This window comes from Cricetulus griseus, chromosome 4, assembly GCF_003668045.3.
Source record: "Cricetulus griseus strain 17A/GY chromosome 4, alternate assembly CriGri-PICRH-1.0, whole genome shotgun sequence".
NCBI lineage: Eukaryota > Metazoa > Chordata > Mammalia > Rodentia > Cricetidae > Cricetulus > Cricetulus griseus.
In genome coordinates, this window is record NC_048597.1 from 134,167,435 (window position 1) to 134,181,740 (window position 14,306).

At 47.0% G+C, this 14,306-nt stretch overlaps 1 protein-coding gene across 6 annotated transcripts in view; it reads left to right on the forward strand.

Moving 5' to 3' along the window:
- Positions 1 to 10,539: 10,539 nt before the first annotated feature.
- Positions 10,540 to 14,306, forward strand: part of Slc44a2 (solute carrier family 44 member 2) — a 34,102-nt gene continuing 30,335 nt past the window's right edge. For 4 of the 6 annotated variants that reach the window (XM_035443508.1, XM_035443509.1, XM_035443512.1 and 1 more), the window contains exon 1: positions 10,540 to 10,677. In XM_035443508.1, the coding sequence (XP_035299399.1) occupies positions 10,675 to 10,677 (3 nt within the window). In that variant the 5' untranslated portion in view covers positions 10,540 to 10,674. The remainder of the gene's footprint in view (positions 10,678 to 14,306) is intronic. The other 2 variants (XM_027411518.2, XM_035443511.1) reach the window with 1 other exon arrangement.

Below are 14,306 nucleotides of genomic sequence, written 5' to 3' on the forward strand. Positions count from 1 at the left end.
GGGTCCGCCATAGGTTCACGTGTCCACCCACCCAAGCCTCGGTCCGTCCGCCAGGCAGCCGTCCGGACCGACCAATCCCGAGTTTGTGTAGCTGGTTCTGTCACCCACACAGACCAGACGGTTTCTGTTCGTGCCCCAGTGCCCACCACTAGATGTTCAGAGATGCTGGTCCCTCTCATTCGCTCACACTATACATTTTACTACGTCCGTTTATTTTAGTTTGGTTCGTTGGTTGGTTTTGCTTTTTGTTTTTTGTTTTTTTGTTTTTCAAAACAGGGTTTCCCTGTGTAGCCCTGGAACTCGCTCTGTAGACCAGACTGGCCTCAAATCCGCTGCCTCTGCCCCCGCGTTCTGGGATTAAAGGCGCCACTACGCCTGGCCTGTTTTTTGTATTATTTTCTATTCTACAAGGAAGGATGAGATGATAATCGAGGATGACCTGGCCATTATGCGGTTCAGACTGCCCTCGGTCTTACAAGTCCTGAGATTACAGGCACGAGCCACCACACTTGACTTTGTTCTTTGTTTCCCAACTTCATTATTGAATAGCCCAGGTTGGCCTTAAACTCAAGATCATCCTTCCAATTGCTGGGATACCGTTTTGCGGAGGATGGGGAAAAGCACCCCAAACCTCCCAGGAGCCAGCGACCTGATGCTCTGCTAGGGAAGAAACATTTCTTGCACAGCCGTTAAGCCGTTAGGGGGCGACAAAGGCCACTAGGTCCTCGTACACTCGTGTACACACACACACACACACACACACACACACACACACACAGGCCACTAGGTCCTCGTACACTCGTGTACACACACACACACACACACACACACACACACACACACACACACACACACACACACACTTTCAAAAAACAAGGTGTGCAGTCCAGCTAGTGGCACAAGTTTTAATCCCAGCACTCTCTCCCCTGGCAGAAGCAGGTAGATCTCCACAGTGAGTTCCAGGCCAGTCAGGGCTATACAGTGTTACCCTGACTAAAAACAAACAAAAACCAAGGTATGAAGGTGGAAGGGTCAGTAAACTGACTGAAAGTTGCTTCGCCCAGGACCACAATGTAATCTCCAGGTCGCTCATGACTAATGGGGCAGAACTGGCTCCTGCAGGTTGTCCTATGACCTCCATACATGTACTCAAAACATGAGCCAGATATAATTTTAAAGAAAGGTGGAGGGCTCCTAAGTAGGGAGTGCATCTGGAGTTGTCCTCTGGCCTCCAGACTTAGATGTGCAGTGTACAAAGCCAGCCACAGTCTCCTGGGGCCTGCGCAGCATTCACATGGTGGTAAATGGAACCCAGAAGCCTGGGCCCAGCGCCCTGGAATCTGAAACTCAAGGCCTATTTAGCTAAAAAATTCATGAAACCAAGAGCTTCAGTGGGGGCAGAGAACAGACTAGCTCTGTCTTGTCTCAGCCAACCCAGCCCAGCCTGGCTTAGCCCAGCCCACTCTGGCCCAGTAGCCACCACCATTCAAATCCCAGAGGTGGTGGCTTTGTCCAAGTTTGCCCCAAATATCTTGTCCTGCCCCAGGCCCCAGCTTCTACTTCTCAACCTCCCCACTTTTCCTCCCCTCTAAAGAAATCTAACTCACTGTGATGACCGCCTGCTCTCCCTCTCAGACCTCCTCTGGCTCCCAGCCCAGCCTCTGGGCTGGAGAGTTCAGGGTAGAGGACAGGTTATGCCAACCCCACCCTGTACACAGGTAGGGAGTAAGGGATGCTGGAGAATCAGGGAGGACTTGAACTCACAGAGATCTACTCACTTATGGGTGTTGGGATTAGTTGTGCTCCCAGAAAAGATGAAATAAATCTTTTTGTTTGTTTATTTGTTTGTTTGAGACATGGTTTCTTTAAGTAAGAGCCCTGGAGATAGGAGTGCCTCTGCTGTAAGGATTCTGGCATTATGCTGGCCTGCCTCTATCACCTGGCTGAATGCACTCAGGCAGTACCTTGGTCAGCCCAGGTACAAAGGACCCCTTTAAAAGAGAGACCTCCACCCACTTACACTCTTTCCTTCTCTCCTTTTGTCTTTCCCCGTGGTTCCCTGGGGCAGACAGGACTTTTCCTGCCTCCCTCTCTCTGACTCTGTGTCTCTTTACCTCTTTTCTCTTTCCTTCCTGCTCCCTCTTCTTTCTTATAAAACTTCTCACTTAAGCTCTGTCTGCCTGCCATGCTTGTCCCTTGGTCACCCTCACCTGCCATGGGATCCACCAAGGTCTCCCTCACACTTTAGCATAACATCTGCCTCTCACATAACATCTCACCCTGCTGTTTTTAATCTTTTTAAAAGAATTTTTTTGGGCCAGGCGTTAGTGGTGCACAACTTTAATTCCAGCACTCAGGAGGCAGAGGCAGAGGCAGGTGGATCTCTGTGAGTTCGAGATCACCCTGGTCTACAAGAGCTAGTTCCAGGACAGCCTCCAAAGCCACAGAGAAACCCTGTCTCGGGAAAAAAAAAAAAAGTCTTTTTTTGTACCTGCACTCCCAGGTTCCTGTCCCTCTGAAAACCACACATGTGATATCTTCCAGAGCCTAGTCTCTTCATCCACTGCCACCCCCAAAGCCATATGGGACTAAAGGACTAAATGTGTAATGTGCCCAAAAACATGTCCAGGAGTCTGCAACACAACTTTAGAGAGGTTGTGGACTTCTGGGGTTCAAGTCCTTGTTCCTCCCTGTGCTCACTGTGTGGCAGTAGGGAAATTGCCTAACCTCTCTGAGTTCTTTCCCCACACTTGGAAGTCTTCCTTTCCTTCTTCCCTTCTTTTCTTCCTTCCTTCCTTCCTTCCTTCCTTCCTTCCTTCCTTCCTTCTTTCTTTTTCTTTCCTTCCTGTCTTTCTTTCTTTCTGTCTGTCTTCCTTCCTTTCTTTTTTTTAAAATAATTTATCTAATTTTATGTTCATTATTTTGAGGTGTTGGCTCCTTTGGAAATGGAGTTACAAACAAACGGTTGATATCTGCCTAGTGGGTGCTGGGAATTGAATCTGGGTCCTCTGGAAGGGCATCCAGTGCTCTTAACCACTGAGCCATCTCTCCAACCCCAGAAGTTGTTATAAAGACTTCATATAGGGAGGGAACAGGAGGAGTGGAGGAGGGGACTGTGGCCAGTATGTAAAATAAATGAAAAAAAAAAACAAAGACTTCATATAAAAATGTGTACCTCTCCTGACTCAGTCAGTTCTATAAAAACCCAGCTTTCATGACTGGAGACATGGCTCAGACGTTAAGGCTCGTCTAGAGGATCCAGGCTCAATTCTCAGCACCCACTTGGCAGATATCAACTGTCTGTAACTCCAGTTCCAAAGGAGCCAACACCTCAAACCAATGAACATAAAATTAGATAAATTATTAGTGTTTGGCTCACAACCATTTGTAATTGCAGTTCCAGGGGATTCAATGCCCTCTTGTCACCTCCACAGGCAGGAGGAGTGCTTAAGATGCATAGATATATATGCAGACAAATGCTCATACACATAAATAAAAAATAATATTAATATCCCCTTTAGTTTTCATCTATTCTAGAAAGACACTATTATCTGTTTGCATTGGAAGTGTCTGTGTGAGCCTTCGGAGGACAGAGGAGAGCCTTGGATTCAGAGCAGCTAAGGTTGTAGGCATTTGTGAGCCACCTATGTGGGGTGCTAGGAGCCAAACTTGGGTTCTCTGCAGGAGTAGGGTGGCAGGTACTGAGACCTAGCAATGCTAACTTTAAATATTTTCACTATAAAGAATAAGCCTTCTAGCCTGGAGGTGGTGGTGTGCACTTTAAATTCTAGCACTCAGGAGGCAGAGGCAGGTGGATCTCTGTGAGTTTGAGGCCAGCCTGGTCTACAGAGCAAGTTCCAGGACAGCCTCCAAAACTACAGAGAAACTCTGTCTTGAAAAACAAAACAAACAAACAAAAAACCCCCAGAAAACCAACAATAATGAAACAAATGCCTTTTGTCAGAGAAGAAGCAAGGCCTGCCTGTGGTAGGAGGCAGCATGATGTTGATTTGCCAGGCTAAGAATTGTTTTTAGGCCTTTATATTGCCAGTACCAGAAATGATTACTGGAATATAAAGAGGGATTTAACAAATGGCTGTGTGATAAGTAAAACTACTGACGATCCAGCAAACACATTAGCAGAAATTAACTAAGAGATGGGTAAAGTGAGTTCCACAGTTTTACGAAGTAGAGCTACTGTAGGTTACTTGTTGCTCATGCACAATATTAGTTGTCTGCCAGTGGCCATGTCAGAGGAGCAGCCTATGGCAGTTGACTTGGGGTGTCAGCCCACCAGGAAGCGAATCCCTGATGAGTGAATCTTGGACAGGCAAGGCAGAGACCACAGACTCCAAAATGTCTTTTGCTTCTGCTGGGTCTTCAATTGTTTGCTGCTGTCATCTTTTTCTAGTATCTGGTTTGTTGTGAATGGGTGTGCAGAATTCCCCACTGCCTATAATGTAATGTGTTCATCTCATGGAATATCCCTTCCCACTGGGCATTTTTACCTGTGGATTACTATGGAGATGATTTCTTCCTAAGCTTTACTGTATAATTGATAATAACAATGTTAGTTTAAATAGACTTTTGATGATAAAAATAAAACAAGGAAGTGTCACATAGCTAGAACACATGAGTTTCTTTTTCTTTCTTTCTTTTTTTTTTTTGTGGGGGGAACGGGGAGGGATTTCAAGACAGGGTTTCTCTGTGGCTTTGGAGGCTGTCCTGGAACTAACTCTTGTAGACCAGGCTGGTTGAGAACTCACAGAGATCTGCCTGCCTCTGCCTCCCAAGTGCTGGGATTAAAGGCGTGTGCCACCAACGCCCAGCTTTTTTTGTTTTTTGGGTTTTGTTTTTTTAAAGATTTATTTATTACATATACAGTGTTCTGTTTGCATGTATTCCTGCAGGCCAGAAGGGGGCACAGATCTCACTACAGATGGTTGTGAGCCACCATGTGGTTGCTGGGAATTGAACTCAGGACCTCTGGAAGACCAGCTAGTGTTCTTAACCAGTAAGACACCTCTCCAGCCTTTTTTTTGGGGGGGGGGGCGCAGGGTTTCTCTGTGTGCCCTGGCTGTTCTAGAATTAGCTCTTTAGACCAGGCTGGACTCCAATTCACAGAGATACATCAGTCTCTGACTCCTGAGTTCTGGGATTAAAAGTGTGCCCACCACTGCCCAGCAAATACATTGAGGAGCCATCTGGACTGTGAGTTAGGTTAATGATTAAGAAAAACAATTGAGCCAGGTGGAAGCAGAAGCAGGTGAATCTCTGGGTTCACAGCCAGCCTGATCTACAGAGTGAGTTCCAAGACAGCCAAGACTATACAGAGAAACCCTGTCTTGAAAAAAAGAGAAAAGGAGCCGGGCATTGGTGGCGCATGCCTTTAATCCCAGCACTCAGAAGGCAGAGGCAGATGGTCTCTGTGAGTTCAAGGCCAGCCTGATCTCCAGAGCAAGTGCCAGGATAGGCTCCAAAGCTACACAGAGAAACCCTGTCTCAAAAACAAAAACAAAAAAGGAAGAAAGAAAGAAAGAAAGAAAGAAAGAAAGAAAGAAAAGAAAAACAATTGAGTTCCAGTAGCCCATCTAGTTTAAATTCTTCTCATCTTAAAGTTAGGAAGTGTGGTTGGTCATGGGTTTTGGGGTGCATCATAGCTGAAACAAAACTTTGAAAATAACTTAAAATTAGACTAAGATGTTTTTGTTAAATAGTATTGAGGTGAAAAACTGAAGAAGACAATCTAAAGTTTTAGAAAGGCACATAGTTGAGTGAGGAACTCTATAAGGTCAGGGAACAAGAACAAAGTAGCCCAATTATCAGTAGCTAATCTGCCTTTCTTGCTAAGGTTGGTTGATGACCAAAGATGATGATTGATTCCTTATGTCCATTTCTGCCCTCAATTTCCTGATACAAGAAACTATTGATGAGTGGGTATGCATCCTAAAGATTTAAAGTAGAGCTGACTGATGTTTTTCATGAATAAAAGTTTAAGATTCTTATAAGATTACCTTTCAAGATAAGTAATAAAGTGATTGGTCCTTTTTTTCTGCAAAGTGCAATTTGCCAGAAAAAAAAAAAAAAAAAACTTACTTTGTTACTCTATAACAAGTTGCTTGAGTATGAATGTACATGGGATCTTGGGACAACTTGTTTTTCATGTTTAATCATGTAAGGGATATGGAAAACATTCTGTTCTTTATACTTGTACTCATTGTAGTCATTCACTTAGAAACTAGAATATAACCATGTTGTAATTTTTATATTTCCTGAAAGATTTTGTTGAGGTATATAAGCTGTAAGGGGAGAAGTGGAGTTAGAAGGCGTTAGAAGGAAAACATCAAGAATGAGAGAAGGAAATCACCAGGAAAATAAAGAATAGAGAATACAGAAGAATAAAGAAAGAAACCATCAAGAGAGTGTGTGCGTGTGTTTTCCTTTAATTCCCTCAGATAAACTTGTCTTAGTATGCTGACTCTATGGATTCCCTTTGAGCCCGAGCTGTTGGATGCTGCCCCACCCCCCACCCCAGGCAGTGGAAGTTGTCAACAATTTCCTGGAATGTGTTTCTTTAATGCATCAGATTTTTCTCATACTATTGATGGTTAAATCAGTGATCCACAGCCCACCTTTAATCCCAGCACTGTGGAGGCAGTGGCAGGCGGATCTCTGTGAGTTTGAGGCCAGCCTAGAGTTCCAGGACGGGCTCCAAAACAATACAGAGAAACCCTGTCTCGAAAAACCAAAAATAAAATAAAATAATTTAAAAAAAAATAAAAAATGAATTATCCACATATAGAGGTAAGCAAAATCTCTCAGTGGCCTTTGCTTGGCCATCATGATCAGGATGGCTTTCAGCTTTCCTTAGTCCTCTGCTAGCCATTCTTGTCATTCTCTTAAGCTTTCCCATAATAGCCTAGCCATGCAGGCAATGCATTCAACCTTAGTCTCAATTACAGACACATGTTCTCTTTAAAAATTAAAAAAAAAAAAAAATGTGTGTAGGAGGCATAGAAGCCCTTGTGCTCAGAGATGAGCACTGGGGGAACCTGGAATGTTAAACATACAGGGTTGCTCCTTCAAAGAAAAGGAGGAATGATCTGTTATCTTCCCTGAAGGTAAATAGCCTGGTGACCTTTGTGATTCTGTGTGGCCTGGCCAAGACCACACTGGAAACTCCCCAGACCCTTATAAACAGCTTATCAATCTGTAAAACCTATCTATCTTTAGTGGAACAGAGGTGGCACAAGTCTTTAATACCAGTACTCAGGAGGCAGAAGCAGGCAGATCTCTGTGAGTTCAAGGCCAGCCTGGTCTACAGAGAGAGTTCCAGGACAGTTGGGGCTGTTACTTAGAGAAATCCTGAAACTGGGGGGGGTGGGAGATGGACATGGACACAAAACTATCTTTATGGAAGATGTCACTTGTAGTCAATCTACAGAACTAATTTTTAGTTTTGTTTCCTTTTGTTTTTTGAGACTGGGTATCACTGTGTAGCTCTGGCTGTCCTCAAACTCACTCTGTAGACCAGGCTGGCCTAGAACTCACAAAGATTCACCTGCCTCTGCCTCCCAAGTTCTAGGACTTCCTCCACCATGTCCCACTAAATATCCATCTTTCCTTTTTGTTTTCCAAGACAGGGTTTCTCTGTGGCTTTGGAGCCTATCCTGGCACTCACTCTGGAAACCAGGCTGGCCTTGAATTCACAGAGCTCTGCCTGCCTCTGCCTCCCGAATGCTGAGATTCAAGGTGTGTGCCACCACCACCTGTCTCTGCTTCTTTCTTAATGAAATATGTCACATGTACTTTATAAAAGTTTTGATGTAGTTATGTCTCAAGCTTTATTGTGCACATGCAAATGTTTTCATCAAATTGTGCTTAAATATGACTAAAATAACCAGAGTCAGACTCACAAAATTTGAACCAGCACTGAGTCCTGTTGAACTGATCTGCCTTCTTGCCTCCCAAAGATCATTAGTCTTCTGGCCTTGGTAATCTACACACACACACACACACACACACACACACACACACACACACCTTACTGAGCAGTATACATTCTAACTCACTCTGTAGACCAGGCTGGCATAGAACTCAGAGAACCGCCTGCCTCTGCCTCCTGAGTGCTGGGATTAAAGGCGTGCATCACCACTGCCCTGCTGTTCTTTTTTCTGATTTGTTTTGGTTTTTTGTTTTTCAAGACGGGGTGTCTCTGCATCCTGGCTGTCCTGGAACTCTCTCTGAAGACTGGATTAGCCTCAAATTCAGAGATCCATCTGCCTCCCAAGTGCTGGGTGTTGTGATTAAGGGTGTGAACGACCACTGCCAGCTTGTGTGTGTGTGTGTGTGTGTTGAGAGAGAGAGAAAGAGAGAGAGAGAGAGAGAGAGAGAGAGAGAGAGAGAGAGAGAGAGAGACGTCACAGCTTTGCTGTCCTGGAGCTCACTATGTAAAACAGACCACCTTTGAACACAGAGATCCTCCTGCTTTGGCCTCCTGATTATGCCACCATGCCTAGCTCTTGTCTCTGTTTTCACTCTGAGCTAGCCAGTTGCCCATGTTGACTTCAGACTTGCTTTGTGGCTGAAGGTGGCCTCAGACTCTTTCCCCACTCTCTAATGCTAGAGTGCTGGGGTGACACTCAGTACTCTCAGCTCTCTTCTTTACAAAACATCCCTTTAAGGTCAGACAAGGTGTCACACACCTTTAATCCCAGCACTTGGAGTCCGAGGCAGAAGGATCTCTTCCATCCTGGTCTACATACCAAGTTCCAGGAAAGCCAGGACCATAGTGAGACTGAATTCCAAAAACAAATAAATAAAGATTTATTTTGTATTGGGGGGAGCATTCTGGCTAGTTTTATGTCAGTTTGACACAAACTAGGGTCATCAGAGAGGAGGGAACCTCAATTTAGAAAATGTCTCCATTAGATTGGTCTATAAGCAAGCCTTTAGGGAATTTTCTTAATTAGTGATTGATGGGTGAGTTTCCAGCCCATGGTTGGTGTTGTCACTCCTGAGCAGGTGGTCCTGGATTTTATAAAAAAGCAGGCTGAGCCAGGTGTTGGTGGCACACCCCTTTAACTCCAGCGCTCGGGAGGCAGAGGCAGGTGTATCTCTGTGAGTTGGAAAGCAGCCTGAACTACAAGAGCTAGTTCCAGGACAGCCTCCAAAGCTTGTCTCGAAACCTTGTTTCGAAAAACCAAAAAGAAGGAAGCAGCAGCTGAGCAGGCCATAGGGAGCAAGCCTGTAAGCTGCTCTCCTTCATGGCTTCTACATCAGCTCCTGACTTAGGTTCCTGCCCTCAATGCTTTCCATAATGAACTGTTATATGAAACGTTGAGTGAAATAAATCATCTCCCCAAGTTGCTTTTGGTCATGTTGTTTTATTGCTGCAACAGTAACTCTGAGACAGATAGCTCAGCAATTAAAAACATCTGTTGTTTTTGTAGAGGGCCTGAGTTCCATGGTGGTTCACAACTGCATGTAAACTCCAGTTCCTGGGAAATCCATCGCCCTCTTCTGGACTCAGAGGGCATTGCATGCACCTGGAGCGCATACACACATGTAGCCAAACACTCATACCCATAAAATAAAAACGATAAAAGTTAAAAAGCAACCTTTACTAATGACTTATTTTTTATTTGTTTGTGTGCCTGTGTAAGTACATGCATGCATGGTTTTCATAGTAATTATCAAGGCTGGCAGCACCAACACCTTTACTTTCCATGGCTTCAACAGTGAGACCATTCTGGGATGAACTTGGTTAGAATTTCAAGTTTATGCTACTTGACTGTTTTCTTCCTTTTGTTTTTAATGTGTGTGTATGTGTGTGCATCCACACACATGTGAGTGCAGTGCCTGTGGAGGTCAGAAGAGGGTATCAGATCCTCTGGAGGTGCTGGGACCTCAGGTCCTCCGGCAGAGCAGCTAGTGCTCTTAGCCATGAAGCCATCTCTCCAGCCCTGGCCCGCCTTTTCTGAGACAAGCTCTCACTATGTATAGCCCTATCTGGTTGGCTCAGAACTAAAGGAGATCCTTCTGCTTCTGCTTCCCTAGTGCCGGGATTAACGAATTAAAGTGAACCACCCTTCCAGGCTGCCACGGAATTTACTGCTCCTCAGCTTTTATTCCCTTTGGATGAATGAACACATGACAAGTTTTTCTCAGTCCTCTAGCTCACAGTCAGAGCTCAATACCGGGGACGAAGAATGACTCGCTGGGCAGTAGTGGCTCTCTCTCGCCTTTAATCCCAGCCCTCAGGAGGAAGAGGCAAAAGCATCTCTGAATTCGAGACCAGCCTGGTCTACACAGTGAGATCCAGGACAGCCAGTGCCACACAGAGAAACCCTGCCTCGAAAAACAAAAACATACAAACAAACAAGAACCACTGACAAGCAGACGCTACCCGCTAACTGCGTTTACCCAGAGGAGCCCGCTGCAGTGAGAGCGAACTAGAAACTGGAAGGTGGCCGCCCCTAACTCCCAACTCTGGCCACGCCCCTCGGACGCGGAGCTCCCATTGGCGTGCGCTCCGGGGGCGGGGCCAGACGGGGCAAGGCGGGGCCTGCCGCGCGCGGTGTCTCCAGCCCGCTAGGGTTGGGGTCGCGCTGAATTTCGGACTGGGCTCCCCTCGGGTGGCGGCCATGGAGGACGATCGGAAGGACGCAGTGTATGGTAGGAGCCGCCTCCGGCCTGGAGGTCACCTGTGCTGACTTGGGAAGGGGGGCGGTTGAGGAAGGAGGACATCTGAGAGCCTTAAAACAAAATGCTCGTGGCTGCAGCCAAGACGAAGGCCCTTCCTTCTCTCAGGCCTCTGCATCCCGCGCTGGCTCAGCTGGAGCGTTTGTCCCCAACCCAGGTTGTGCCCCGTGTCCCTTCCCTAGGGTTCTCAAGCTTACTCCTTTCTCCTGAGCGATGGTCCGGGGAGTAGGGCGCATGCTCCTCCCCTGGAGGTCCCGTTATCTGGGCGGATTAGATGGTGGGCGGGGGAGGGGAGGCTCGGCGGTCATAGCTTGGGGTGTGGGCAGGAATAGGGCCCCCACCTCTCCACATGTCCCGTCTCCTCAAGGGACCAATACTCTCTGCATCTCTTCCGTTAACATCCAGAAGTAACGATCCCAAGCTTTTGTGAGGGAAACTGAGGCAAGATTGGACGCACCTGTATACTGGGGTTGGGAAGGGTCAGGGAAGGGCAGAAACGAGGGTGCCTTTGATGAGGCGCAAGCAATTCAGAAACTTTCCCTGCCCAAGCGGATTGTTACAGGTGCCTGCAATTTTAAAGGGTCCGGGAGACCGGGACCCTACAGTCTGTGAGGCCTGAGGGCCGCCTCAGCCACTTGGAGCTGGGGGTGGGGCCAGGATGCGGCTTTCTCACCCTGCCCGACCCCGGGTTCCCACGAACCGGGTGTGTTGAACTCTGAGCCTCCTTCCTCTTATCTATTTTGGGTTCCCTGGGCCCAAATCTGTCACGAACCTTAAGTGGCACGGCTGAGACTATGGCCGAGGGGCTCTATCCCTCCCCCCTGATCTCCCACTTTGTGTGACAGGAACTTCCTGGAAGCTACTAGACTCTAGAGTCTTGGGGAGGGGGCCGGAAACAGTTCAAAAATAACTAGAGAAGCAAGTAGGCTCTCCCTGAGCCGCCTCCTTGTTCCCCCAACTGCGCCCTAAAGAGAAAAAAAAAAGTGAGTGGGCAGTTGGGAGAGGTTGTGACCTACCCTGCCCAGCCTAAAGGACCTAGTATTCCAAGGACCTCCTGGGGTGCTTGAAGTTTCCAGTCACCAGGGAGGCTCCCTGTCTGAAGCCCCAGGTCTGGTTTTGCTCTTGCTGTGCAACTCTTGGGTGTGGCTGTCTGTCTCTGGTGTGGAAATCTCAGTCTGGGAGCCTGAATATGCTGTGTATCACACTTGAGGGTATCGTTGGTTTTCTTGAAGTCTTTTTGGAATAAGAATGGGCAGGGGTGAACAAGGATGATTTGCCCAGGCTTGAATTTGGCCAAAGGATGAGATTGCTTTTTTTTGGTGTGTGTGTGTGTCGGGGGGGGGGGGGGGGGAGACAGAGGGAAGCGGTATGATGTGCCAGGATGATACTTACAGGGCCTCATGCCTGGTCAGTAAGCAATGGGATTGAAAGCTGCTGGCTCTTTAGTTAGAACTGGACCCCAAATAGTGTCGTACATGCTCAGAAAGCTGGGGGGGGGGGAGGGGATGGAACCCAGGGCCTGGAGTGAGTTCTGCAAGGGTAGACTGGAACTCAAGGCAATGCCATACTCAGGCTAGGACTGGACCCTCAAGGCCATGTGGGTGCATTGCCAAATCCCAGCAAGTGGCTGAGCCTAGAACCCATTCTGCTGCTCTGCCCAACACCTCCAATTTCAGACCCCCAAGAATTTAATGAAACTTTCACAGGCAATGGTTTGCCGGGGAACACAGCAGTCCTCCAAGCAGAGAAACCTTGGACCGCTGTGTGTGTGGACAAACGAATGAGCATGTAATGACAGGTTGTTAATGTTGTAGGGCAACGGACAAGACATCATGGGTGGAAGAGCCGCTAGGGTCTATTTTAAGAGATGAAGGTTGGAGAGTGAGGCCCTGGTGAGATAAATTGAGACAAGTGTGTTCTAGGCAGAAGGAACAGTAAACAAACCACAGGCTTGCTTCATATTTTCCTCTACAAGACTCAGGGAGCCTGTGAAAGAGGCTCTACCTGGTTTCTGCAGTCAGAATCACATCATGGCTTCCAGGCAGGCCATCCTACTTGACTGTTTGTAAGTGGAATTTTTTGTCTATTCCTTCCTTGCTCCCTTCCTTCCTTCCTTATAGATACGGAGGACTAAATGAACCTAGAGCCTAAAGCATGCAATTTTGTGAGAGGTCTTGCTGTGTAACTCAGATAGTCTCAGCTTTTACCACTAGCTGGGATTTCAGGCCTCCGTGCCTTACCATAGGCAGGATCTTGTTTTGCCTGTAACTTAGCCCACCTCACTATAATGAAAATGCGAGACTGTGTAGACACCCCCATAATATTTCTGCAAAATAGTTTAAGCTTTCTCACTAAATTCTAGATGTAGCCAAAAGACTGATCCTCTTGCCTTCAACTTCCAATTTTGGATTATAGGTGTGCACCACCACACCCAGGTTATTCAGTGCTGAGAAAGGAACCCAGGTCTGTTGGATAAGAACTCAACCAATTGTGCTACAGCTCAGTGTTGGCTTTCTTTTGAACATAATGGCTAATCCCTATGAGTAGTATCTTCCCATTTGTCATTGTGTTGAATAGGAATGGCTGCAGATAGACCCATTTTTTTTTTCTTTTTTTACACAGGGTTTCTCTATGTAGCTTTGGAGCCTATCCTGGCATTTTCTCTGTAGACCAGGCTAGCCTGGAACTCACAGAGATCCACCTGCCTCTGCCTCCCGAGTGCTGGGGTTAAAGGTGTATGCCAGTGAGGCCGGCCAGATAGACCCATTTTCAAATCAAGGTTCTGTTTTTTTGTTTTGTTTGTTTGAGACAGGGTTTCTCTGTGTGGCCCTGGCTGTCCTGTAGATTGGGCCTGTCCCAGAGATTTGCCTGCCTCTGCCTCCTGAGCTGGAATTAAAAGTGTGTACTACCACTGCCTATAAGGTTCTAATCTTTACTTGCTGTGACTCCCGGGTGACTGGATGACCTCTCTGAGCCTGTGTCATTATGCATAAGGCTAGTGGTTGTTTGTTTTTTGACACATGAAGTGTAGGTCAGAATCAACTCACTACCTAGTCAAGAATGACCTTAAATTTATCATGCAGAGATGACAGGCATGTCAAGCCACCATGCCTAGCTGGACTTGGAGTTTTCATTGTTATCTGGGAAGGCCTTGTGTGCTTAGGTGACCCTGGGATTGATGGCATGGAGGACATAGCTTTTCTATGAACTAGTTGACAGGCAAACCTGTGTCTGGGAACAGAGTGAGGCAGGCCTGGGCAGGGCAGGAAGTGCCTTTCCCAGCAGATAACATGATTCTGGAGGAAGGTGGCAGCGCCACAAGAAAGGGAAATGGCTCAGGGCCCAGCACAGCCTTCCTGCCAGCCTAGCCTTGGCATGAGCAAGAGAAGATTCTAGAACCCAGAGCAAGGGAAACACATAGTGAAGCTTGGCTAAAAAGCAGACTTCTTTGGCACAGCACTTGCCAGGCACACATGGATCTCCAGGTCCAACCCCAGCACCTCATAAACCAGGTGTGGGGATTTCCCAGATCTCTGGAGGTGGAGGTGGGAAGATTAATACTCAGGGTCATCCGTGGCTCCCATGAGTTTGAGGCCAGCCTG